At 55.8% G+C, this 26,927-nt stretch overlaps 1 protein-coding gene across 8 annotated transcripts in view; it reads right to left on the bottom strand.

The window, feature by feature from the left end:
• MYO18A (myosin XVIIIA) overlaps nucleotides 1–26,927 on the bottom strand; it is a 120,524-nt gene that overhangs the window by 36,261 nt on the left and 57,336 nt on the right. For 7 of the 8 annotated variants that reach the window (XM_063295047.1, XM_063295038.1, XM_063295021.1 and 4 more), the window contains 12 exons: nucleotides 26,112–26,285; nucleotides 25,218–25,308; nucleotides 23,767–23,959; nucleotides 21,623–21,709; nucleotides 13,767–13,908; nucleotides 11,639–11,798; nucleotides 11,158–11,344; nucleotides 10,479–10,716; nucleotides 4,576–4,685; nucleotides 4,309–4,374; nucleotides 2,652–2,780; nucleotides 579–722 (listed from right to left, as the gene is read on the bottom strand). In XM_063295047.1, coding sequence (XP_063151117.1) covers nucleotides 579–722; nucleotides 2,652–2,780; nucleotides 4,309–4,374; nucleotides 4,576–4,685; nucleotides 10,479–10,716; nucleotides 11,158–11,344; nucleotides 11,639–11,798; nucleotides 13,767–13,908; nucleotides 21,623–21,709; nucleotides 23,767–23,959; nucleotides 25,218–25,308; nucleotides 26,112–26,285 — 1,721 coding nt within the window. The remainder of the gene's footprint in view (nucleotides 1–578; nucleotides 723–2,651; nucleotides 2,781–4,308; nucleotides 4,375–4,575; nucleotides 4,686–10,478; nucleotides 10,717–11,157; nucleotides 11,345–11,638; nucleotides 11,799–13,766; nucleotides 13,909–21,622; nucleotides 21,710–23,766; nucleotides 23,960–25,217; nucleotides 25,309–26,111; nucleotides 26,286–26,927) is intronic. The other variant, XM_063295013.1, reaches the window with a different exon arrangement.

Below are 26,927 nucleotides of genomic sequence, written 5' to 3' on the forward strand. Positions count from 1 at the left end.
CTGCCAGCATCCGTGGGGAAGTCAGCGTGGAGATGCTGAAGGAAGGTTGTGAAGCCTGAGGGTAAGCAGGAGGCGACGGGATAGCTGGCAGGCAGAGAGGGTGGCATCCCTTCCCGCGCTGGGAGCCCTCACGCCCAGGCAGCCTCTTCCACGAAAGAACTCTTCCTTCAAGGCAGATGCTCAAAGCAGCACCCCATCTTAGGGGGGGAGAGAGGCGCTCTCTGTGGAAGGCCAGGCTGTGGGGAAAGGCTCCCAGGGCAGGGTGCATAGGCCCTTTTTCTACCCAGGGCTTCCTTGAAGATCAGGGAAAAGCAAGCTGGACCACAGCAGCGTTTCTCCACCTTGGCTGCTTTAAGACGGGTGGACTTCGACTCCCAGAATTCCCCAGCCTGCCATGCTGGCTGGGGAATTCTGGGAGTGGAAGTCCACCCACCTTCAAGTGGCCACGGTTGAGAAACACGGGGCTAGAGCGATCCATGGTCAAGAAGGCAGCCTCCCCAGTTGTTTTTAAAGATTCGCAGACGCCTGTCAGAAAAGTCTCAGCCCGCCCCGCTTCTCCAGCCAGGGGACAGACGCACGTCTTTGGCCCGGATCTGGTCCTCTGTAAGCTGGACTTCGATGAGAGGGCGAACGGTGGTGAAGAGTTTCCACCAGGGCCAGTCCTTCACCCCCTTGTTCTTCTTGATGTTCTTTTGCACGCAGTGGATAGCAAGGTCCTGAATCTGCATTGGGGGGCAGCAAGAGGGGGAGAGAAAGGCGGTCAGGCCACGAGGATGCCCTTCCCCAGCCCACGTGGGAGCAGCAGCCAAGCCCCTGAGCCCCTCCCCGCGGCCCTTTCTAAGGCTTCCCAAAGGGCCAGAACAGCAGCCCCCACGGGGCCGGTTCCCCCGTGCTCCGGCCACCACTTCCGCTCCTCACCTACCCTTTGCTGTCTGAAACACCCTTTCCCACAAGGGCAGCCTAGCCTTGCCGAAAACCAGGGCCCCGCTTGAGCGGCTGGGCCTCCACACTCAGTGATGGGCTGGTGCAGCTCTTTCCGCTTGGCAAACCGCCCCGCCACGGGAGCACCTCGGCTCCCACCCTCAGCGGCACCACCTCAGGAGGGACTGGCCGTAGAAAGCGAAGCCCTCCCGTCCCGGGCGCCAGAAGGCAGGGCAGACTGACCCAATCTTCTTCTGCAGTTGTTGCTTTAATTGATTATTGTAAACCGCCCAGAGTCCCCCGATGGGAGGAGATGGGCAGGGACTAACTAACTAACTAACTAACTAACTAACTAACTAAATACACACATACACACTACAGAGGATGGGGGGACAAGAAATCTGGGCTACAGGTAGTCCTCGACTTATGACCATTCGTTTATGATGTTACAACAGTGCTGAAAAAAGTGACTTGTGACTGGTCCTCACACTTACAACTGTGCAGCGTACCTGCAGTATACATGATCAAAATTCAGGTGCTTGGCAACTGGCATGTATTTATGACCGTTGCCGCATCCCAGGGTCACGTGATCGCCATTTGCGACCTTCCTAGCCCAGCAAAGCCAATGGGGGAAGCCGGATTCACTTAACAACCACGTGATTCACTTAACGACCACAGCAAAAAGGTTGTAAAATCAGGTGTGACTCACTTGATGATCACCTTGCTTAGTGATAGAAGTTCCAGTTCCAACTGTGCTCATACGTCGAGGACTACCTGTACTCTCTTTCTCCAGCCCCATCAGGCACGGAAGGCCCAGGATGGGCCACGCGAGGGAGAGCGAACAGAAGGGAATGGAATTGCCTTCCCCAGACGCTCCCTCCGAAGACACCGTTTCTGGGGTCATTTGGAAGGAAGCATCCCCATCACACCTGCCCTTGCCCACAACTCACAGGAGTCACCGCTTCTTTCCAAGCCCCAGCGGGACCCCGGGGCCGGAGGAGGGCGAGCGATGGGGCAGGCTGTGGCAACCCACGGAAAGGAGCAAGAGGTCCCTTGAACCCCGAAGGGCCTGGACGTCCTCAGGGATTTGGGGGAGGAGGGAGAAAGCTAAAGGGGTGGGGGCCCAACCTACAGGCCTCAGGAAGGGACTTCGGAAACAGAAAAGGAGGGAGATGAAAGGTGGACTAGAATACGAGGGGGAATCCTGCCCCCCAGGGTTGCACCCAGCAGCTCAGCAAGCTTGTGCAAGAGGCGGACAAGGGAGAGAAGGGGACCCACTTCCCTGCTTTGGAGGCTGCCCTCCCCCCCCGCCACCCCCAGTGCCACCGCAGCCCACCTACCTTCCCCTCCTCTCTCTGAGACGGCAACGGGGCCCTCCGCACACCCCCTCGGCCTTGCCTCAGAGCGCACCCAGCCGCCCTCCTACCTGCTGCGTGGCTGGAGAGCCTTCTCCCGAGGTGGGGGAGGCGGGGGGGAGCTGCTGCTGCTGCTGCTGCTGCCGGCCTCCTTACAGAGCCCACGGTTCTAGATCACTGCCCAGGCCTCCCAGGAGGCAGAGCTGCCCATTTTAGGATAAGGAGAGAGACATAAACACAGCAGCAGCCGGGGGGGGGGAGTGTGTGCAGAGAAGGGGGCGTGACTCACTCCATTTCTGCCTCTCTTGACTTTTAAGGAATACTGTATATATGTGCAACCCCCTACACACACACACACGCACAGAGAGAGCCTACCTTTCTCTTCTTGAACTGCTGGCGTGCAAGGAACCCACGGCAGGCAGCCTGGAACAGTGTGATGCTCCGGCTCATCTGCTTATCCCGCTGCTCCTCCAGCTTAGCCAACGTCCCTGCCCGAAAAAACACCTGGGGGGGGGCAGAGGGAGGCAGGAGACAAAGCAGTGCAGAAAGGAGGGGTCAGTTCCAGCCCCAGGGAAGGCTCCTGAAAGCCTGCTGGTATCAACAGGTGCTGAGAAAACACCTGCGGAGCTTCAGAAGGGCTTCCCCGCTGACCTCCTGCCATCCTCTGGGAGGGCTGATGCTGGGACGCTCCAGGGGCCCCGCTAAGGCCCTCCAAGTGCCTCCATCTTGGTTGCGAGAGGGACCCGTGGGGGCTGCCTTCCCCGGAGCAGCGCAGGTGGCAAAAGAGGGCAACTCGACTGCCCCAGCCCTGCATGGGTTGGTGCAAGGTGGGGTCCGTGGCAAGAGGGGGACCCTTTGCCTTCACAACCATGTGCGCCCGGGCGAAGGAGAGGCCCTGAGGAAGGAGACCCCGTCCTAACCAAGGCTGTCAGGAGCCCAAAGGCTCCCCGTTCTGGAGCACCCACCTCCAGGAAGCTCCCCATAACTTTCAGGCTTTGGCTGAGAAGAATATTCTCGACAAAGCTACTCAGAACAAGCCTGGAACCAGGCAGGCGAGTGAATCTACCATCCGCCCCCTCCCTGGGGGATGAGCATCTTCTTGGCATGCCACTGGGCTGGCTTCACCCGGGAGCACTACAGCTGCGTGTGCGGATGCGTGGGCACACTCACGTGCAGGAGGCATGCAAGGAGCACTGCATCCCTGCCAAAAGCTGTCTTCTGCCCACAGATGCCCCGAGTAGGTAGAATCATTGTGACTGGCCGTCCCTGCCCTGAACGGGGCTTGAGCTAACTGGGGGGTGGGGGGTGACTCTCAGCTCACAGGCGCCCTCCAGGTTTGCTCTGAAAGGCAGGTCCCGTCGGAAGCAGGGAAGAATGCACCCCCACCCCCGCTTCAAAATATAGCTGGCTGCAGAATTCAGAATTCTTGCACCCCTCCTGGCAACGCCATTTGGAGCAGGCGAGGCACGGCTAATTCTCCGGAAACAAGGGTTGTTTTTCCGCGGAGCACTTCACGTCTCCATAGCCCTAGCAAGGCTGGGATAAATTATGTAGAAAATTGTACAAATAAATAAATAAACAGATAAGTCAGCAATAGAGCAGAATCTGTTTCTAAGGGAGCTTCCACACACAGAGGCAGTCTACCACTGAATGCCAGGTTCAGGAACAAACAAGCAGCGAATCACAGCAGATGCCTTGATGCAACGACTGGGTCTGTAATGGTAATGGCTTTGGCATCTGGAGGGGGCCATCCCACCTTATTCAGCAAACCAGGGCTACGGCATGCCATGGTTTAGTACAACCTGTGAACCCGGCCCATCCATACGGGAGCATCTCAACTGAAAACTGCCCCCCCAAGTGAAAAACCACACCCTTCTTGTTGGACTTAAGAATAGTTTTTGGGGATTTTGTCACAGCTGCTCTTGGTCCGACGCAAAGCCGCTACTTCCCCCGTCCTGGGAAGGGACACCCCCCGTTGCCCCCCAACGGGAAGCCACTGCCCAGGGTGATCCCCTTTGTCTGGGCACCTCACCCGGCTCAGGCCCATGTGATGGCAGCTCTTCTCCAACTCCAGCGACTGCAGCAGCTCTTCTACCGCCTGGAAGAGAAGGGAGGGGTCAGATAGCAGGCTTCCCCCCCCCCGACCCAGAAGCTGCTGGGTAATGGGCTCCGGGCTCATCCCATCTACCCGGCTCCGTCATGGTCCAGCTGCCCCTGATCCTGGTGCAGGGAAGCCCAGGCCCTCCTCCTTTCCCCACTGCCTGGCACTGGCAGGGAGACCCCCATCCGGCCTGCGCACCCGCTTCTCATCTGTGACGATATAATGGCGCCCATGCTTCTTGGTCAGGTGGGGGGCCAGGACATCGAAGCGCCGGCGGAACTCGGCAAAGGCCATGTGGTCAGGGTAACCTGGGAAGGACAGCAGCAGAAAGACGGCATCAGAAGGGGAGCGGGCCAGGGGCAAAGGAGGGAAGGAGCAGCTTTCCTTAAGGTGCCAGCCTGGGCACAAAACGCAGAGGCTCCACCAGACTTCCCGGCACGTCCAGTGCAACTCCATGCTCAGCACCTGCCAACTGGGGAGTCCTGGCTGCAACCCGCCAGCCCCCATTCCTAGCTTCCAGGGAAGGAGAGTCCGTCTCTTGCCCAAATGGGCAGTTCCAAAGCTGAAGGGCTCCTCCCATTCAGAGCATTTTCCTCCTGCTCAGCCCAGGTCTGCTCCCTGCCAGTCCCACCCCTCAGCCGCAGCCCTTTCCTGCAGCCTTCCCCATCAGCCAGCCAGAAAAGGCCCTGCACAAGGCCTTGGTTTCTTGCAGGCACCTTGGCAGGCATGGTCTCCTCCAAGCCTGGTGCTGAGCGGGAGTCAGGGAAAGGCCCAGGAGTCTGAGAGCAGTGCCTGGATGACTTTTCTTCCCATCCCAATAGCCTGTATTTCACCTGGGTGCCCAGTTTCCCCTCCAGATGAGCAGGAGGACATCAACTGCCAACCCCCTGGACTGCGGGTCATGGAAGCTGCTCCTGAAAGCACTGGGCGGAGGGCGGCAGGGGAGACCCGACTGTCCTAGGCAGCTAGGGATCAGAGGCACCCCATTCTTCCCCCATCCTGATACAGAAGCCGGAACTCTGCGCCAGTGAGCTGGCAAAACCCCTTTGTGGGCTACTGACTTCGATGAGTCTGTTACCAGGCTGTGCTAAGGAGAAATCCAAGACTTGCTGTGGGGTTTAGTTAAGGTTAACTGGGAAGATGGTGGGGGCAAAGCCAGCCCTTTAGCCCAGGGGAGCTTATTTTGTTCGTCCGCCCCCCCCCCCCCGGAAGAGTCTCTCCGGCTTTAGGAGACACCCCCGTCACCAGCACCAGCAGCAACCGACTCAGAGCACCCAAATGTCCACTCTCAGGAAACTTTTCCACCGGCCGAGCCCAGACTCCATCGTGTAAAAGAACTGCTGGCCAGGAGGGACGGGGAGATGCGACCTGTCGGGGTCAGGGGTCGCTAGTCCACCAGCCTCTTGCAGAAAGCGTCTGCGGCGGGACTGGCTCACCCCAGCCTGGCCAAGCCTGAGTTCCAAATAAGGCTTCAAGGAGAGAGGAGGAAGACGGGGCCTCCCGGCAGAAAAAGCGTGGCTGGCGCACCAAGAGCTGCCGGCGGGGGTGTTATCTGAGACACAAAGGAGAAGGGCAGACTCCTGGAGGTGTTGCAAGACGACGATGTTCCAGTGCCATCTTTGGCTGTGGTGCTCTTGGGGATGCAAGTGAGGGAAGCTGAGCAGAGGTTGGGACCTGGAAGGAGAATCTGCCCTGAGCTTTGTAACTCTGAGCCCAGCCCGGACTCGGCACTCGCGGGGGGTACTTCCACGAACTTTTCTTACTGTATCGTTTGGAGTCTAAACCTTGCAACAGCCTCAGGGTATCTTCTAATCCCACTTCCAGGGCAGAAAGAAAAACCCCATAAAACACAGATTAAAAAAAGGAAAAGCTGAACTCCTTTGGGAGAAGACAGATCAAGAGGCGCAGCAGAAGCTGCCTTATCCAAGCATCGTCTGCTCTGACAAACGCAGCCCTCCAGCATCTGCACTGGTTCCCAGGAGTCACCCAGGCCTGACGGGGCGATCCCCGGCTGCCAGCGAGCTGCTGCCCCTCCTTAGTTCCTAGGAGATGCCCAGGCCTCAAGGGTGCCCTTTTATTGGGAAGCTGGGCATTTGGGGCACCCTATTTCCGAAAAACAAAGGGCCGATTTAAATTGCAGTCTGCCAGAAAGACTTTGGCTTAGAGGACTGCATCTAGCTAGTGCAAAGGGACAGGCAATGGCATTTCGTGACCCCCTGGCCAGATTCTGCCAACCCTTGCCGGCGCCACTCCCCCCCCACTCCAATGCACTTGTCCACTTTCACCGCACACAAATCCTGTTAGAGCCCCCCCCATGTCTCCACCCCCCCAGGCCCTGAGCAACCGAGAGAAAGAGAGGCCGTGCGCACACAAGGGTCCCCTTTTTTATCAGTGAGACTCGGAGCCAGGCAAATCCATAAAACAAAGGGCTTAGACCAGTGTTTCCCAACCATGGCCACTTTAAGATGTGTGGACTTCAATTCCCAGAATTCTGGGAGTTGAAGTCCACACATCTTAAAGTTGTTAAGGTTGGGAAACACTGCCTTAGACCCATAGCATCCTTGTCTGATCTGTGCGGTAACTATCCAAAATATGTTGACAAGGCAAATCCCTGAAGTTATCTGGAGATCATCCCAAAGATAAATATTACATTAAGAAGGACTGGATAGTGTGTTAAAGGACTGTGCTCGTTCTGGATTAATTTTCTATAGATCCCTTATGCTCTATTTTCATTCACTTTAATCACTAATGAAGTGTTCATTTCTTTTTTGATGGTCTTATCACTGTTGTATCATTTCCCCCCCCCTTTTATTTATATTTTGGTGGCTATATTTCACCCCCAAAATATTTTTATTTAAAAAAAAAGGGGAAGGACAGCTATAAAAGGGAATGCCTGCCAAAGCCACCTCAAATGGATGGCTCAGAGGGTCGAGGGAGGCCTACGAAACAATTCCTTTACAAGCCACTACGAAATACTTGGATATTATTTTTGCTTGTTTTAATTTGCAACAGCGCTGTACCTAAAGACCATTTTGCCTCAGGGAATGATTTAAGATGAATACTGGGCCTCTAAAACCTCCATAAAATCTATGGCTCCAAGGGACATTTGACGAAGTACTTCAAAAACTCCAAGGGTGTCCGAAAACCATTAGGCTAATGGCTTAACTAAAACGGAGGCGCCCAGACAGGATTTTGGATCTACGGCGCGTCCTTCTGGCAGCTCGTGTTCCTAGGACAAACCGGAATGGATTCTGCTATCGACCATCTTCGAACTGCAATTAAATTTATGGGCAAAGATAGCAGTGTTGATTCTTCAGGTCTTAATTAATCATCAGCATCATCGACCAGCTGCTGAACCTCCTCCCTTCCCTGCTGGGCCATTGATCCCGGCTGCCACACAGAACAACACAGCGCTTGCTTCACGCCACAAACAACTTAGCTTTGAAATCGCAAACACAAATTCCGTGGTGTGCTTTTCAAAAGGACGGTGGCAGGAGGGTGCTGACTTGAGGATCTTTTCTGGGAACCAGAGGCAGAGGGGAGTCAGTATTTACGCTGTCACCAGTTTGGGTAGAAAAGAGGCCGAGCGACGAAATCAGCATCGGACTCACCACGGGTGCGCATGGGCATGTGAAAGGTGTCCCATCCGGAGCCAAGATTTACCATTGGTTCTTTCCTCCAACAGCTCTAAGGCTGCCGAAAAGAACCTTCCAACGCCCATGGAGGACTCAGTTGCTTATTTCTGTGCACTCTTGACGTCATCCTCAATGTCGCCATGGTGCATAAAACACTGCTCAGTCTGTGAAACCACCCCATGGGACATCCAAAGATGAGGCAACGATGGGGGGCGGTGGGTGGTGGGGGGAGGAATGGCATCAAACCAGCCACAACCAGCAGGAACTTTGCTAACCAGAGTGAAAAGCGTGTCTAAGGAAGAATGGCCACCATACAGAAAAGGCTACCAGGATATTTAAGGCAGAAAACATTCAACCCAGCCCTGGGCTTTTTCAGGCCCAAGGCATGCTAGAGTTGGACAGGGCTCTTGAGGCCATCCGGTCCAACCCCTGTGCAATGCAGAAATCCAAAGTAAACCGTCCCAGACAAATGGCTGCCTAGCCTCCACTCATTACTTATTTCTTTGATTGGATGCTGCCCAAATTCAAACGACTCTGGGCGTCTGACAATACAGCAGACAATATAAAAATAATACAAAAGAAGCCACAAACAAAACCAAATTAGAATGGAAGAGGGCAAAGAAGAAGAACAAGACGGCCAACCCAGCAGACGCCCCAGAACATCCCACCATCTCACATCCAGAGAAGGGGACTCCGGCTGACTTCACCCGAGGCCCAGGAGAAGAGCCGGGTCTTTGAGGCTTTACAGAATGTAATTGTGGTGGAAGCCACAAGGATCTCGGGGGGACCCGCATTCCAGAGGGCCGGCGGCAGAGAAGGCCCGCTCCCTGGATTGCTTACTCAGAGGAATCGAGCACGCCTGACCCATCAGGTCAAATTTCTGGGTACACACCACGGGAGAGAAAGGTCCTCTCAAATAACTGGGCCCTGTGCCACGTAAGGTTTTATAGGTCATAACCAGCATGTGCATCACACCCAGAATCAAACTGGCAACCAGTGCAGCTCACAGAACAGAGGTGCCACATGGCCATTTCAAGGCATGCCTATCACTGCCCATGCTGCTGCATTCTGGACCAGTTGAAGCTTCCGAGTGGCCTTCAAGGGCAGCCCCACGCAGGGCGCATTGCAATAGTTGAGCCGTGGGGTGACCAGGACACGGGGGACTGTCTGAAGGACGCTCAATCTAGGAAAAGGTGCAACTGGCACACCAGATAAAGCTGTGCAAAGGCCCTCTGGGCCACAGCTGCCACCTGGTCATCCAGCAGGAGCTGAGAGTCCCAGAAGACCCCTAGATTGCACACCACACTTGAAGTACCACCCCATCCAAGGTCAAAGATGGAACATCCCTGAAACCACACACACCCCCAATACCTGCACCCAGTTGGTAGGATTGAGTTGGAGATGGCCCCTCCAGGCCCACCCAGCCTCCAGGCTCTGTGACAGAATCTCAACAGCCCCTTGAACACGTTCAGTGACAGGGAGCGTGCTACCTCGCTGGGCATTTGGTTCTACAGTACACTCCAACCACTTTAGTTCTCTAGCTTCTTTGATGTTCACGTGGAACCTGCCTCCCCGTTACCTTAAATCCATTCCGCTGCCTCCTGAATTCTGAACAAGAAAGAACAGATCCTGGCTTTCTTCCGTGGGACATCTCCCCTACTGCCTCAGAGTCATACAGGTAGTCCTCAATTTACGACCACAATTAGGACCAGAATTTCCATCGTAAGTCATTGTGGTTGTAACTCGAGTCACCATGTGACCGGACTTGATTTTATGACCATTTTTATGATGGTTGTTAAGTGAATCACAGGTTGTTAAGCAAATCACTGCAATCATTAAGCAAATCCAGCTTCCCCAATGGGTGTTTTTTGCCAGAAAATGGCAAAAAAGTCGCAAAACATGATCACATGACCACGGGATGCTGCAACTGGTCGTAAATGCATGCTGGTTGCCAAGTGCCCCAAATGTGATCATGTGACCTTGATGTGTGTGTTTGTGTGTGTGTGTGTAAGTTTTGCAACGCTCTGAAGTGCTTTACAGGCCATAAAGCACCCATTCCGAGGCCGTCATAACTTCAGACCATGGTTAACTGAACAGTCGTTAAGTCGACGACTACCTGTGTTTTTTCTGAACATAAATACACACAGCTCCTTCCACCATTCCCCCATGGCCTTAGTTTCCACTCCCCTGATTCTTCTCCTTGCCGTTCTCTGGACCTGTTCCAATTTTTGCTTGAAATGTGGAGCCCAAAAGCAGGTACCCAAGGTGGGTTTTTTTAAATCCCACCGTCACTCACACAGGATGCAAACACCCCCTGACCTAGGTGAACAAATCACCATTCCGATATGACGGGTTCCCTTGTCTGACGACCGTGTGGGGCCAAGTCTGTTCCTCATGCCCGGTGGAGAGAGGCTCTCCCTCCCTTTCTTGATGCCTGCCCACAGAGTTGAAAGGAAAAGGACCCACCTTGACGGTACATCCGAAGGGCATCGAGGAGGCGGGAGCCCCGAATCTGGGCCCTCAGCAGGGGCACCTCCAGCTGCATCAGACCGGCTTCGCAGTGCTCCCCGTGGAGGTCCAGCTCACTGCTGCTCACCCGCTGGGCGTACGGCCCCTTGGAGTCCCCTCTCCAGCCGTTCGCCTTGGGCAAGAAGCAGTGCACAAAGTGGAGCCCAGACTTCTTGAGGGTGTCGATCAGGGCATCCTGGTGGGAGAAGACCACGGTCAAGAGGGGCTGGGGCGGCAGCCTCTGGCTCAGCGGGGGGTGCTGCTGGGGACACAGGACTCCCGATCAGCAGCCTGTCCAAGGGTGCCCCCATCGCCAAGAAACAGGCCATCTCCTGCCCCCAAACATGCAGAAATCAAACAGGGTCCTAAGGAGAGATGGCTAGCGAGGCCGCCCACAATGAGTCCCCCCCCCACTTCATCCATAGTCAGATCTGGGCAGGATTTTGCAACCCAACCAGCAGCATCCACAACTACCCAGTAAAGCAGGAAGAAGGGCACTGGCCCCGTTGGCATCACTGCCGGTGCAGACAGCTGCATGGCGTCCTTCTGGAGGCCGACTCAGCCCTGGGCCGTCCAAAGCAGCCATTCCTTCGGACATGCCGCCTCCCTCTGGGCCCTGAACCAGCCAGAGACTCACCACCTGCAGCTTGATCTGGATGCACATGGACCTCTTCTTCACGGCAGCGACCCCAGTGGCGAACGTCTTGCGCATGCTGGTGGCTCTGCGCAGGGCTAACTGGGAGCCCCCCTCCAGGCCAGCGATGGACCCGGACAGCACTGTGGTGGCCCCGGCTCGGCCCGCAAAGAGGCTGCTGATGATCTTCCTGAGACAGGAAGGGGAAAGGGGAGAAAGAGAGGATCAGCCCCTTTCTCAGCACAGCTGCCCAGAGAAGAGCATGGCACAAAGGCCAGCGGTGTTTCGGAGAAGGGCCTCCTGCCCGCATGGAGCCGATGCCCAGGTAGCAGGGGGAGAGCAGGTTAACTGTGAGCAGCGCGGATGAAAGCAGAAGGAAAACCAGGTGCTGTTCGGAGGCAGATGCCGCCTTGCGGGCCGGCCCGAGAGCCACCTCCCTGCAGTTCTAGGGGGTCTCCCAGCCACCCTCCCAGGCCTGCCTTACTTCTGGGACTCCTGGAGGAGAACCAAGGCATTCTGAGAGGCGGGGTTTTGCCGGACGTAGCTCAGCCAGCCGCTGGTATCGTACTCCACCCAGTTGGTGCCATAACTGTGGCCCAGGAAGAAGTGCCGAGGCTTACTGCTCCGGAGGAGTGGGTTGGCACCTGCCAAAGTGAGAGAGAGGAAGCCTCAGGACTCTGGGCCCCCTCCCAGACCACCTTCCTTGGGGCCTCCCTGAGCACCTTTGCTGAGAGACAGGGAGTCGCACAGCACCCAAAGCACTTTACGCAGGAAGAAGCCCCTCGTTAGAGAGCCCCTTCGCTTCTCTCCAAGAATTACCATTTGAGGATTAAAGCAGAGGGCGCTGTGCGAAGTCTGGATGAGCACTGGGCACAGAGCCTGCTTTAACCTCTTGATCTCACTGGCAGACCAAACGCTCCCCACCGGTACAGACTCAAAGATCCGTTTGGCGCTTTGCCAGCTTTCCTGGTTTGAAAGGGAGAAGTGTTTCCTCCCGGAATGAGCCCAGGCCCACTCATCCCAGTCGGGGGCAGCCCTGCTCCGAGGGGGGAAATGAACAGCACCACCGCTGGGGCACGCGCTGGACACGCAGCTCCGGGCAAGGGTGGTGTCTTCTTTGGGGGGGGGGAGTTTCCCCTGAGCTTAATTTGAGGTGAAGAGGATCTGTGTCAGGAACAGGCCAAGGGGACTCAACATCCTCAATCAGGACCTCCATGCAGAAGTTCTCCAATCTCGTCTTAAGCCAACAGCGCCCAGAATTCCTTGTGGGCGTGGCTAGTCCAGCCTGGAATTCTGGGAGTTGTACCCCAATACTACTGGAGGGGGCAAGGCAGGGGAAGGAGACGGTCTCCCACCTTTGGAGGACAATTTATCCTTCCCACCATCAGCACTTCCTGCAGAAGGAAAGGTCTCCGACTTCCTAATTTGACAGACGGAGCCTGGATCCTGTGCAAACAGTGCAGTTGCTTCTCAATCCCTGACAACCAGAAAGGGTCAAGGAATTTAGAGCTCATCGTGGGGAAGGTACAAGAGTGCTGGGAAGAAAGGGAGGGAGGGAGGAAGGACACTGAAAGGGAAGGGAGGGAGGGAGGAAGGGAGGGAGGAACCGCCCGCTCAGGAGGGGCTTGGAGAGGCGATTATTTTGTCTAGAGACAGAAGGCAAGGTGGGGAAGGAACTCAGAATAACCCCACCTTGATTCTGCTTGGTATAAGGTGGAGTAGAGAGACAGGCGCTCACGATTCTGTTCACAGACTCTACGGCAAGAAATCGGCATCCTCCCTTCCTGGCCCCAACTAAGTTGCTGTTTTGTTCCCTGGCGAAGCTTGGGAAATGACCAGCTGCGTCCATGTTGCACCGCGTGCCTTGTTAAGGCCTTCTTTGGAGGTGCTGCATGAAGTTTCTTTCTGAGTTTAGGCTTGTTCTGGCCAACAGTCTTCTCGAGGGACCTGAACTTTCAGATGCTGTCTGAAGGTGCTGCCTATTCCCAAGTTCCTGTCGTAGTATTTCATTGCCCTTCATTCTTAGTCCCTCTTTCTCCCTCTCCCTCTCCCTCTGTGTGTGTGTGTTTGCTTTTATTTGTATTTTTCTAAAACATTTTGCTGTCCACTTTTTCAATGATTTCAAAAGCAGTCTGCCAACAATAAAAATAGACAAACACAAAGCAGGAAACAAAAGAGGGCAGTATAACGCACGCACGCACGCGTGCGCGCACGCACACACACATGTACACAGAGAGAAAAGGAAGCTGGGGCTGGTTTCCAGAGAGCTGGCAGGGGCTTCTCTGGCCAGAGGGCTCCACAGGAAGGTCCTTTCCTTCCAGGAGCACCTTCCCTGGGAGTGTTTCCTGGAGCCAACGGCCCAGAGCCCGAGGGAGCGTTCCGAGAGAGTCCAGCCCAGTCACGGAGAACGCTGAAGGCGTGAACCGGCCAGGTCTTTTTAGAGCTTCTTAGGAAGTCCTTAAAAAGCAGGTCTGCTCTGCACTGATGGGCTTCGCTGGGAAGGCGGCTTCTGCTACAACCGCTGCAGCCGAGATGTTCCACCACAGAGAACCAAGTGGAGGCGGTGCGACCCCGGGACTCCAACCCAGTGGCTCTCCTTGCCCCCTTTTTACCCTTTTTGTCTCCATCCCGGGGGCCGCAGTAGGTGAAGAGACGCTCCAGAAGGCCCTCCTCGCTGCCTCCTGGCTGAAGGGACTCCTCTTCCAAGAGCCACAGCAGGCCACGGGCTTCTTCGGTCCGGGCAAGCGTGCGAACCTGCAGGAAGGCGCCCAACGCGTTACAAAGCTACCCGAGCCGGGGGCTCCAGGGAGAGGCTGGGATCTGGGGGGCTGGGGAGGTGGGGGAACGGGGCCGGGCGCGCACCTCGTCCAGGGGGCCGTGCGTGGCTGGCCGCCCCTCCCCACCCGCAAGGCCCGGCCCCGAAGCCCCGCAGCGGAGGAAGCGAGCCGCAAGCCACGGCAGGAACAGCTTTGCTGAGAAACAATGCCTCCCCCACGAGGAATCAATGCTTAATACCGGGGTCTGGAGAAACACGCCTTGTCTGGTAAAGGGTTCCCGCGCGAGGCATTCACTCCGCAGAAATTCAGTCTGGAGGCTTAAGCGTCGAAATTACTCCCTGCAGCTCTGTGGGGAGCGCTTGGAGGAGCACCTGCTGTCCATTCAAGCACGCGCACGCGCGCACACGCCCCCCCCCCCCCCACCGAGACATCCGCCTGGTCCTCCCTGCCGCTCCCGGCCTCCGAGCGGAGGGCGCCCCCAGAGAGCCTCCTCGGGCTCGCGGCTGACCCGCAGGAGCAAGCAAGCAGCCCCTGCGTAGGCCGATCCCTGCCAGCGAGGGCACGCCTCCAAGGCCCTGGGGGAATCCCAGGTGCCACCAGCTAAAAGGATCTCGTAGTGGATCGGGGGGGGGGGGTCCGCAGGGGAGTCAAAGAAGTCAAGGTGGCGGCCACAACTGTGCCATCAAAGTCCAGCCCTTTTGGACCAAATCCTTGAAACGGATTAGGGGAACGATCACCCTCTGTCGGAACCCTGGGCAAGAGAAAAACTCCGGACGGCTTCGAGAAGTTCCTAGTGCAGCCTTCGTCCGCAAGCGTCTCGGCGAAGAGTAGGGATTTGCCGGCTTCTTTGCGCTTCCCAGCCCGTCCTTCTCTTACTAATCTCTTGGCCTGCTAAGCCACGGCCGGCGCGCCAAGAGCCTCGGCGGCCAGCCTCCTCCCGGGCTGCCCGTCAGCCTCCTCCACCGCCTTCAGCCTCCCTAGCCCCAGGCCAAAGTCTTCCAGAAACCATCCCAGAATTGCAAGGCTGGGAAGAACCACAAGGACCCACCCTCGGCCGTGGCAGGAAAGCCAATCAAACCCTCCCTGGGAGGGGCTGTCCCGCCTCTTGAAATCCTCCAGAAATGGAAAACCCACCACTTCCACAGGAAGACTGTTCCCGTCATACCGATCTCGCCATCAGGAAGTTCTTGCTTATACAGGTGGTCCTCGACTCACGACCACCACTGGGACCGGAGTTTCCATCACAAGTCGTCGTAAGTTGACTCACCACGTGACCGGACCCAATTTTATGACCATTTTTATGGCAGCCGTTAAGTGAACCACCAGTCATTAAGCGAATCCAGCTTCCCCAATGGGCATTTTTTGCCGGAAAATGGCAAAAAAGTCACAAAACACAATCACGTGACCACAGGACACTGCAACCGGTCATAAATGTGAGCCAGTTGCCAAGTGCCTGAAATGCGATCGTGTGACCGGGGGGCGTCGTCGTGACATTTTGTGATGCTCAGAAGTGCTTTACAGGCCGTAATTCACCTATTCCAATTCATCACTTCAGACTGTTGTTAAACAGACAGCCGTAAATCGAGGACCACCTGTATTTAAGTGAAATCTAGGTAGTATCCTAGTAGTTATCCAGGTAACTGCCCCAGACAGGATTATCTCCTCCTAACCTTTCCCACAGACTTCCTCAAGTGAGGAAGACATATGGGAACCAAACCATAAGGCACGCATTTAGAAAAAGTCCAAAACACAAAGTGCCGCTAGAAACCAGCCAGCAGTATCTTCAAAAGCCTCCCCTCCCTTGACTGTCTCCAAAAGGGAAGGGATGGAAGGCAGAGCAAGATCCAGAGCGGTTCCCAATGGGGGGTGGCGATGGCATTCAGATCCTGGGAGAACTGGGGGGGGGGGCAGGTGGCTGCACGCACTGCCCGAATGCTCCTCGCTCAAGGGTGAGCGGGGGGCTCGGGGCCTGGCCTGAAAGTCACTCTTCTGAGAATTGTGGTCTCCAGCGAAAGCAGCTGAGGAAAAGCACAAGGCCCGGGGCTTTGTGAGAAGGCAGCCTCCCCTGGTCCCCGGGAGTCAAACCCCCATTCCCTGCTGCTGGGGGAACGGCCTGCTCTGTGGCACGGCCTGCCTACCCCGTCACCCCAGGATCTGCCTGGCCCTGATCCTGCTACTCTCCGAGGCAGCCGCGGAGGCCTTCAGGCGCCGGCCCAGGGCGTCAGAGGAGCCTGTCTCGGGAGGCGGAATGTCCCGCTGGGCATCTGTCCTCCCTGTGGGCTTTGCTCTTGCTTTCTGGCTGGGAGTATTGTCGTTTTCATTTAGCCGGAGTCCCACTTCTGCCGGTGGGCGGCGCTGTAAATCCTTGATGTTTTTTGAGGCATTCCCTGCCAGGAAGGGAGCAGAGAGAAGGAAGACCCAGGAGCCTGGGTTCACCTCTGCAAGTTCCTTCGCAGGGGCAGGATCGATCCGACACTCCCTCCTTCCATCATCAGTTCTGGGATACATTTGGGGGCAGCAAGTTTGGTCTGGTGGTTAAGATGCTGAACTAGGAGCAGGGGGCCCTGAGTTCTAATCCTGACAGGCACAGAAGCCAGTGGGGTGACTTTGGGCCAGTCCTTCTTTCTCAGACACTTCCACAAATGTTGTTTAAAGAACAGCAGCGACTTGTCACACATAGTCCTTGCTTAATGACCACAGTTGGGACCTGAATTCTGGTTGCTAAGCAAAGCAGTCATTAAGTGAATCTGACCCAATTTTACCTTTTTTGCAGCAGTCGTTAAGCGAATCACTGCGGGTGTTAAGTGAACCATCTGGTCATTAAGCAAATCACTTGGTTCCCCATTGATTTTGCTTGCCAGAAGCCAGTCGGGAAGGTCGAATATGGTGAACACATGACTACGGGACGCTGCAACGGTCATAAACTGTCAGTCAGATTTCAAGCCCAGATATGGGACAGAAACAGCTCCTTTTCAACATCTGCATGAAACTGCTGGGCGAGATCATCTGTCGCCATGGGGTGAGGTATCATCAATATGCAGATGATACCCAACTTCGCATCTCCATCCCGGGCGAAGTAAGTGATGCCGTGACCGCCCTCTCCAGGTCCCTGGGGGCTGTGGGGGTCTGGATGGGGAGCAACAGGCTTCGGCCGAACCCTGGTAAGATGGAGTGGCTGTGGGGGGGGTGCTCCTCAGTATCCGGGACTTTGTCATCCTTGGTTCTGGATGGGGTTGCACTGCCCCAGAGAGACCTGGTGTGGAATCTGGGGGTCCTCCTGGACTCAAGGCTCCTGCTCCAGAGCAGGTGGCAGCCATGGCCAGGAGGGCCTTTGTGCAGCTGCGTGTTGTGCACCAGTTGTGCCCTGCCTGGATCGGGAGGCCCTTCGCACGGTCACTCATGCCCTGCTCATCTCCCACATAGACTATTGCAATGCGGTCTACATGGGGCTACCCTTGAAGAGTATCCAGAAGCTACAGCTGGACCAGAATACAGCCACGTGGGCGATCTTTGGTGCCCCTAGAAGGGCACACGTAACACCTTTGCTGTGGGAGATGCACTGGGTGCCAGTTTCCTTCTGGGTCCAATTCGAGGTGTTGGTCATCACCTCCAAAGCCTACCTGGCATGGGGCCAGGCTAAGGGACCGCCTCACTCCCGTTACATCAACCCATCCCACCCGGTCAGGCAGAGAGGGCATGTTGCGGACCCTGTCAGTAAGCGAGTTCCCTCTGGCAGGGTCCAGGAGGCAGGCCTTCTCTGCAGCGGCCCCCGCCTTCTGGAACATGCTGCCCCTGGAGGTGAGGCAGCCCCTTCACTCCCGGCCTTCCGGAAGTCCCTGAAGACCGGGCTCTGCCGCCTTGCTTGGGGCGGGGAGGGGAATAGTCATGCCTGGGGATGGCTGGCACCTCAGAGTGTTCCCCTTATATTTACAATCTTTTATAGCCATCTGGATTTTTATTTTTATATTGTATTGTACTATATTTTATGCTTTATTTATGATTACTGTTTTTAATGCTTACTTGATTAACTTAGTGTAAACCGCTCAGAGTCCCTTTTGTGGGGGGAGATGAGCAGTAGCAAAAATTTGAGAGATAAAATAAAATAATGTGAGCCAGTTGCCAAGCACCCAAACCACGATCTCATGACCATGGGGACAGTGTGACAGCCATAAGTGTGAGGACCAGTCGTAAGTCAGTTTTTTCAGCACTGCTGTAAGTCCAAACCATCACTAAACGAATGGTTGCTAAGTGAGGACTACCTTTACTAGGGATCAAAACTGATTTGAAGGCACAAAAGGAAAAAAAAAGTGGGGGAGCTCTCCCAGTCAGACCCATAGCAACACTACCTTGCCACAATCCACTTCACATGCCGGCGCCTATGATTACTCAGTTTTTAAAACCTCATTCTGATGTTTTTGACAGGTCAGCAGGAAATGCAGATTATTGAATTTGTTTTAAGGATTTTTTAAAAATCAAACTGCTCTGAAAGGGGGCTAGGAGCCCAAACAGTGGTCCCTCCTTTTGTAAAGACAAGCCCTGGGGAGGGGGGAGCTGGGGGTGGCGGGAGGGGAACGCATGTCTGCAGCACCAGGGACAGGAGGAGGATGTTCCTAGCAGCAGCTCTGGGTGCCGGGGTGGGGAAAGGCCCCTTCCCTTGCAAATCATCTCCGCTGGGAGGATCGGTGTGTGTGTGTGTCTGTGCGTGTGTGTCTGGGCGGGGGACCTCTCCGGCTCCTAATGCAGGGCATCTGACATTCATCGGGGCTGGCCCCTCGCCAGTCTGACAGGAGGATGGCAAGCAGCAACAGATGCGTTCAAGTCCCAGCGCCTCTCCATTACTTCACTGGGCCAGACCCTGACGGAAAAGGAAAACGATGGGCTGCCAGGATGACAGCCCCACAGGACGGCAACCGCTCTGGGGCTGGCCTTCCCATCATCCGGAGGAAGCCTCCTCCGCCACTGCACTTCCACGGGACCCCAAACCGCAGCCTGCCGGGGGTATTGTGACGAGCGTACGGAGGCCACGTTGCAGGGGGTCTGAATGAAAGTCCATCTCCCTACGGGGCTTCACTAAAAAAGAGTGTGCACATATTAGGATGCACAAACGCATTTAAATCTGTCGTTGGTTTTCTCAGAGTCAGGGATCCAGGAAGCAGGAGAACCCTAGGCCGCCCCAATCGTGGGGTGGGCGGAAAAATGTCAGCAAGGATAACTCGGCAACAGAGATGGTCTACCAGCTTCCAAAAACGGTTCCAAAAATGCTGCCATTGCCAGGAAGAAACCAAATAAGGTCAAGAGGACTCATGAGAAAAACGCAGGAGACTCCAGGGCTGGTGGGAGGAGCATTTTTGGTTGCAGCTGCATCAATGGTTGCCCAACTGTTCACTGGCCACGGTTTCTCCAGCATCCACAATCCTGCCTCCCATCCCAGGAGGCCCATGGGATGAGATAATTCTCGGGATGTTAAGGCTTCTACTCTTTCTACTCCTCCTGATCATTAGGGGAAAAACCAGCTTTAAGTATCCCCTAAACTCGAAAAGAAAAATGTGACAATTATCTGAGCCAACACCCATTCACAAGCGTGCCCTTTTGCTCTATGAAGAGCAACAGTGGCAGTTGTGGTGAATTGGGAGGGCACATCTGGAGCACTGTGCGCAAAGCTGGACACCCCATTTCCAGAAGGACACTGAAAGGGTGGAGAGGGTCCGACGGAGGGCGAGAGAGATGGCACAGGGCCTTGGGGACATGCCCGGTGAGGACAGACTGGAGGGCCTGGCACGTTGCGTTGGGAGAAAAGACGAAGGGGAGGCGGGACCGCTGTGCTCAAGTCCGCAGGAGGGAGCCCTAGAGGAAACGGTCAGCAACTCTAGAACCGAGGACCAGCAACAACAGGTAAAAGCTGGGCTACCGAGATTTCATTTAAATATGAGGAAAAGCTTCCTAGAGGTGGGATCTGCCCAGTAATGGAAGAGCCTCTCTGTGGAGGAGGTGGGCTCCCCATCTCTGGAGATGTTTAGGAAGAGACTGGACAACCACCTCTCCAGGGTGCTTTAAGTGGCTTTCCTGCACACTGCAGGACCAGAGGTGCAGGGCTGGACTAGATGACCCTTCCAATTCCACATTTTTATGACTCCTCACTCCTTCCAACCGAAACAGCTCCCGCCTTGAGAAGAGAACGGGGGGAAAGCTCCCACACCTTTCCCTCGGGGCCTCGGCACCCGTCGGACTCTCCGCGGCCCCCGAACCCATTTCGCAGGCCAGCCCTACCATCCCCACCCACCAGGCCTGCCACAGCAGCTGGAGGAGGGACCTCCTCAGTTCAGAGTGCTGGGGGCAGGGGGGGGGGCTTACGATGGTCATGGAGCTGCAGCAGCTCTCCTGCTCCCCCTCACACCCACCCACCACGCCCACGTGCCCTCACTCTTGAGGAGGCAGATTTGCACAGACAGCTAACCGACCCCAACAGCCACCCCCCAACCTGGAGCCAGAGCATTCTCCTTTTTTTTTAATCTGTTCAATCGTGTCCGATTCTCAGCGACTGCAGTTTTCTTGGCAAGGTTTTCAGAAGGGGTTTGCCATTGCGTCCTTCCTAGGGCTGAGAGAGAGTGGCTGGCCAGGGTCACCCAGCTGGCTTTGTGCCTAAGGCGGGACTAGAACTCAGGGTCTCCCGGTTTCTGGCCTGGTGCCTTCACCACCGCACCAAACTGGCTCTCGTCTCTGGCGGCTAACTGGGAGAGCGAATGCTCTGCCCAGATGGTCCTCCCAGCAAAGAAGTTGGTTCTCCAGCTCAGGCACGGGCAGCTGCAAATCCACGGCACCCTTTCTCCCTTCATCTTCCCTCTCGCCGCGTACTTCCGCAACCACGCCTCCCTCTGCCTCCTTACGCACAGTGGTGGGACCGGAACTGAGAAAATTAGGGTGAGAAGGGCACCAGGAGGTTCTCGGAGAATCAGCAAGCGGGCAACTCAGCTCATCAGGTATGTGCCCGAGTTCCAAACCGAAAGCAACCAAAGTCCGTAACGCCCCCTTCAGAACAGCAACGGCTGCTGTCCCCAGCTCAGCCTGCCCAATAAACCCAGATCATGATGCGTGGTGCAAGATGCAAGATGCAAAAGCATCCAAAGAGGGTTTGCAAGGACCAAAGGAAGGGAGGAGACCAATTCAGGGCTAATTTCCCAGCAACAACTGGCTAGATTCTTCGGTCGCCCGAACTCCAGCCCAGGATCCAATGCCCGAATCACCTTGCAAGGCCACGCCTGTGTTTTTTAGCCACAGGCTTCAAGGGTTCATGTTGGGAAAAAAAACAACCAACCAGCAACCAACAAATAAACCAGGAGAAGCTGGCCTGGAGATAAAGCTTCCCAGCAGCCTGACGATGCTCCCAATTTCTTTTGCTCCCAGTCTTTGAGGTAGGAGCCACATCTTCAAAAAGACCAGAGTAAACATGGCTTCTCGCTTCACATCAAGAGCCTTTTTGCTCTGCTTCTGGACGGAGGGAGAGGCTCGAAGCTGGCCTCTGGCCTCCCCACTAGCCCCCCCGACCCCCACCCCACCCCCAGCCCCGTCTCCCAACCATCACGACCCCCCCGCCAAGCAGCTGCTGATTGCCAGGGCAGGGAGGGGAGCGAAGGGGCGGAAGAGGACAGAGACACGGGCCTGATGGCCCTGAAAGGCCCTTGCATGCAGCTTACCAGTGCCTGGTGGGACGCTTGGTCTACTGTGGCTACGGAGCCCGAGGTACTGGGCTCTAAGGCATCTAAGGAAAGGCCTATGTTTTCCTAGAGAGGATGGACAGAGGAGGAGCGATTAGTGATCTGTGGCTACGGGTTGCAGTTAAAGGCACCCAGAGGGAGGAGGGGCAGAGAGCCCTGGTCAGTGCATTAGTCAAAAGGGAATCTACAATCACACACAGCAGGGGTTTCCTTGGACAGCCCCCGCCTGGGGGAAAAAGACAAAAGCCCTGGGGAGGAGGATTTCCTGCAGCGAGCAGAGCTGGGAAGCAGGAGAACCGATCTGCCGCTCACTGGCGCCCCACGCGCCGGTGGACAAAATGCTTACGCCAACATTCAGCTCCCTCCCTTCCCTCCCATTCTTCTAACATGACACGAAGAAGTCCAGAGTGACTGGAAAAACAGACCGCAGGAATGGATTAAAAACTTGGCACGGCCTCTAGGAACTCGGAACATTCCAGTCTCCAAATCTGGATTTCCAGAGTTCAGGATCTGGGGGAAGGATGGGCAGAACAGACGCATCTCAGAGCCTTCCCCAGCCTGGCCTCCTACGGGGGATTTGGACTACATCTTTCATCATCCACAACCAGCTGGGCTCTGCACACAGGGCTACTGGGGGCTCTAGCCCAGCTCCTCTGGAGGCAGCGCATTGGAGAAGGCCAAGGAGAGGAGGACCCCCCCCCAGGCACCAACCCCCACATAAGAGCACTGGGGAGGAAGCAAGAAAAAGAAAGGAGGGAGGAAGGAAGGAAGAAAAAAAAAACCTTCTTAAATGGAAATATCACCTTCCATCTTGCCCAGGTAGTTAAAACGGGCTGTGTGTGCACCACAAGCCTATCTGTTTATCCAATTTTCTGGATTCTTCTGTCACAATAAACCACAATCTAGGCTCACATTGGGCCACAATGCGGTGTGCTAGGTTGTGGTTCAGAGGTGGCGTGCAAATTTTCAGCCAAAATCTCTCCTTCCACCTTTAAGGCAGCAGGACAGGGGTGAGAATGCTTGGATTCCTATCTCTGGCACCTTGATCTCCCCAGAGGAATGAACGAACAGTATTATATTATATTAATCAGAATTCTGACTTGGCTCAACAAGTCAGCCAATCAGGGCCACAGAACTTCCCTGCACCTGTGCTAGGAAGGGCTCAGGAGCGTCTGTGTGACCTTCGTGAGGGTCCGCAATATGACTTACCGCACCCCTGGCGATTTTAAATTTCAATAAAAAGTCCGCTAAGGGTCAATATAGCTGCTTCTTACTGCTTCACTGCATCTTGAAGTGTGGCCAGAGGCCGGCTTCTCCCTCCACCGCAGCCCAGTAACCATTTCAGCAGCGGGACCAGCCTTGGGCGGGCAACGCTGGTGTTTCTGCCTGTTGGGGAGTCTTGCAGGAGTTTGGACCGCCTCTTGCCGAAGGACTCAGTGCCACCCAATCTGGGCAGAGCTCCTGGGAGAAGGCAGGTGCCTATCGCAGCCTCCCTTTGAGGTGGGTAGTGCTCGAATCATGCCCCCCCCTTTGTGAAGGAGGACTGGAAGGAGACAGGCCTGAAAGAGGCCATTTGGGCAGACACACCCTGGAAAAACCTCCCAGGGGTGGGGGCACATATTTCTGGATCCAGATGTTTGCTGTGCCAACTGGGTCCTTGTTGCAGGTGAACTGGGGAATAAGGATGTTACGAAGTCCCCAGAGTCAGGTGGGAGTCACTGAGAGTTGAGTGGCATGTTTTTGTTTTTGTTTTTTATTATTATTATTATTATTATTATTTCCCAATGCTGCCATGCCAACCTCACCAAAGAGAGACTCAGAAAACAGCCCACGGAGATCCCAGCAGGGAGACCAGCTGTAGTTCCCAGGCCCAATTTAGGGTGGCCAGAAGAGGAGGAGGAATTCCCCAGGAAAACCCCTGTTTCTGGAAGGGGGCAGATCAGAAGCTACTGATTGGGTTAACGAGGCTTCTGCCTCTCTGGTTTTAATCAGTCAAACTCTACAGGACTTCCACAGGGACTCTGTTAGCAGGCAAAGCAAGGCGGGGGGCGGGACAGAGCGAGGTCCTGCACTGCCCAGCTGCTCTCTTTTACCTTCTGCTCACCCCCAAGCCCAGGGAGTACCTCCTTGTATCGCTCCAGCTCCTGCACGAAGGTTCGCTCGTGAAAGAGCGCCTGCAGCCGCTCCTGGGCGTAGTTGTGGCACAGCTCCTCGAAGGTGGCCCCGCGGCTCTGGCCGGCCATCTCAGGGTTCTGGAGGCCAGGCGTATCCACGATCATCATGGAACACAAGGAGCGCTGGCTGGACTTGAGAGCCCTGCGGGGAAGAGAGGAGGTTGGCAGGTGTGGGCAGCGGATATCCCTGGGAGGGGATTTCCCCCCCCCCAAGGTGACTCCGCTTGGCTGGCTGGACAAAGGGACAGTACCGTCCCCGGGAGGGGGAGGCTTCTACTCGGCAGGCTGCAGAAAGGAGACCCTTCGCAGAAGAGGAGTGTGGCAAAATCCACACAGCTACAGCTTTGCTTTGGTGCAGCCCGGGGGGGCCGCAGAGGATGGTAAAAGAACTCAGGCTGGTAATGTGATGATGCAATCCAAGGTCCACCTGGGCCGAGGTGTGACTGGCTCTTTTTAACCATCTGGTGCAGCCTGTCTCCCTTTTCGATGGTGGGGTTGGCATGGCCAAGGATGCCTTGGAAAAGTGAGGCTGATACAGCTTAGCTCCGTGTACCTTAATTACAAGCCATGCGGGTGAATACCTTTCTGTGACCCCACCATCCATCCATCAGTCCCCTTTCTTTCATTCGGTGCTTTTCCAAGTGTTATTTTAGGTGCTTTTATAATGAAAAAGAGACAGACTGCTGTAACATCCCAGGGCTGTAATAGCATTACATCGCTGTAACGTTAATAGAGGAATAAGCCCATTCCAGTCATGGCGCTAAATATGCAGAATGAAATGACTTTTTACAATCATCCTTAGCATTTATGCATTACAGAATTACAGCCACATAGCATCATATACTCCAAAGAGCCTTTTAGTGCTAATTAGCCTATCGTCTAAGAAATCAAGTCGTACGAGGCTGCCCCAACTGGAGGATGCGCTTAGCCTGGCCTGGCCTTCAGAAAGCTCCATGCGCAGCATTAACGCCTGCATGGACAGAGGAAGGATCCCAAGGGGAGGAGCCGTGCTGCCCAAGGCCGAGCAGTCCGCTTGGAATCCAGCTGCTGAGAAGCTGCCTGTCAGGGCCCCCTCACCTGCAGCTGTCGGATGAGCAGGTGCTCCTCTCCCTCTGAGAAAGGGAGAAGCGCCCACCTGGGGGGGGTGCAGAGCTGGCCGGGAGGCCCTGTGGGGTCAAGGGCCATCCTGCCCTCGTTTCTGCAGAAGGACGATGGCAGGGCAGAAACCGGAAAGCCTTCCTCAGTTTAGAAAGCTTTCGTCCTCATTCGCTCGGCTAATGCATTGGGGTCTGGAAAGGTCTCCGGCACTGAGAGAGCTTGTTAATGTCAGGAGATGGGCAAGGATGAGGCGAGGGAGGAAAGGGGGAAGCCTGGGGGCTGCGCCGATGATGCTTCCGTACCTGTTGAGGAGTGAGATCAGCAGGGTGAACGCTTCCGAGTACAAGCTGGAGGCCAGGGCTTCCAAACACTCCAAAGCAGAGGTCTTCAGGCCTGCGGAGCCAAGGCAGAGGGGGCCGGGGTGAGGCAGGCCTCGCTGGGAAGAGCCACCTGCCCCGCCGGAGCACGGGAAACGCGTCGCGGGCCTCAGAAGAGCCCAGGATACTTGGGGTGGGCAGGAGAAGGTCCGCCTCTCTCCTGCTCACTGCTCCGTAAGCAGCCCAAATCCAAGTTTCATGAGCTGGAGAAGTGAGGATCCAGCTAGAAGCGGTACCCCCCCGCTAAATATGGCAGGTTAGGGGGAAATCACTCCCCTTCCTTTGTGCAGAGTCTGTTCTGCATAAACCCTGGAGGATTTCCTCGTGCGCGTGGGTGTGCGCGTGTGCATGCGTGCGTGTGCGTGAGAGAGAGACTCAAATGTCACAGTGCTGGGACCCCTTAAAGTAATACATGGATTTGCATGGCACCCACCCGGCACAAGCAAGGCTAATCATTCTGTCGGGGTTAGAGCTGAGTAATAATTAAATGCATCTCTTTCACTCAGACCTTCACCTATGCTTCAGCACGGTAACTGCTTGTGCAAGCCAAGGGCAAACCTGATCGGGTTTGAAAAAAACTGCCCGGCCCCTAATTTTGGGTGTCCTCCCTGGGGGTGCCAAGCCACAGTTGAGAACCATTGACTCAACCACCCACTGTCATCAGATCTCTTGCATCTGTCGTGGGACCTGGATCTCCTGCCCAGCGAGCGCACAAGGCAGAGTTCCAAAGACGGAGCAAGCACTTAAAAGCAGGAAGTTGGAGAAGCTGTTCCGAAAAGGCCTTGCACCCGGGGCGGGCTCTGCCTTGACCTTCCCCACCTGAGCCGTCCGCCAGCGCCGCGTCCTCTGGTCCCTGGCGGAAGGAGGTGGACCTCTGCAGGGTGCCTTTGGGCTGCTGCTTGAAGATGGCCGAGGACAGCTCTTCCAGGGTGCACCCCAGCAGGTAGGCGGCTTTCTGGGCCCACTCGTGACGAGCAAACTGCTTCCTCCCAGCTGAAAGCAGAAGACAGGGGGGCTGAGGGCTGAGCCCGGGAGGGGGAGGTGCCCCTGTGCCAGCCCCGGGCAAGGAGAGAAAAAGATCAGGCAACCATTTGACCGAGATGGTATGAGGATTCCTGTCCTGGGCAGGGGGTTGGACTAGAAGACCTCCACGGTCCCTCCCAACCCGGGGTCACTCTTCCCTCCCATGGTGAGGTGGATGGGGCCTCCCAGGAACAGACCGCACAGTTCTTCCTGGGCGGGCGAGCAGAGGAGGGAAGGGAAATTTCATTAGGAGGAAGACTGTGCTTTATCAGGGCCCAGCGTGGCAGGACCCGCTGCCTGGCCTTGTCATTATTCATCGTGTATGAAATGAAAGAACAAGACAGGGAGAAAAATGATGGGAGGAAGCAAAGAGCCCTAATGAAAATGTATTTAGGAATTTGATGAGAGAAGATTGGAGGTCAACAGCTTAACGTCTCTGCCAGGCTAATCATGGCACGGAGCCATTCTCTGTCTGTGCGTGGGCTGGAAAGCGGCGGGCGGGGGGGAGGAACCTCCCCTGTGCCTTCCCAGAGGCGGGTGGGGCAGAGAGGAACAGCCTGGGAGGTCCCCGCGGCATAAAGCAGGCTGGAGAGCCCCCCCTTCAATTCCCCT

The sequence above is a fragment of the Candoia aspera genome, chromosome 1 (assembly GCF_035149785.1).
Source record: "Candoia aspera isolate rCanAsp1 chromosome 1, rCanAsp1.hap2, whole genome shotgun sequence".
In the NCBI taxonomy this organism is placed as follows: Eukaryota; Metazoa; Chordata; class Lepidosauria; order Squamata; family Boidae; genus Candoia; species Candoia aspera.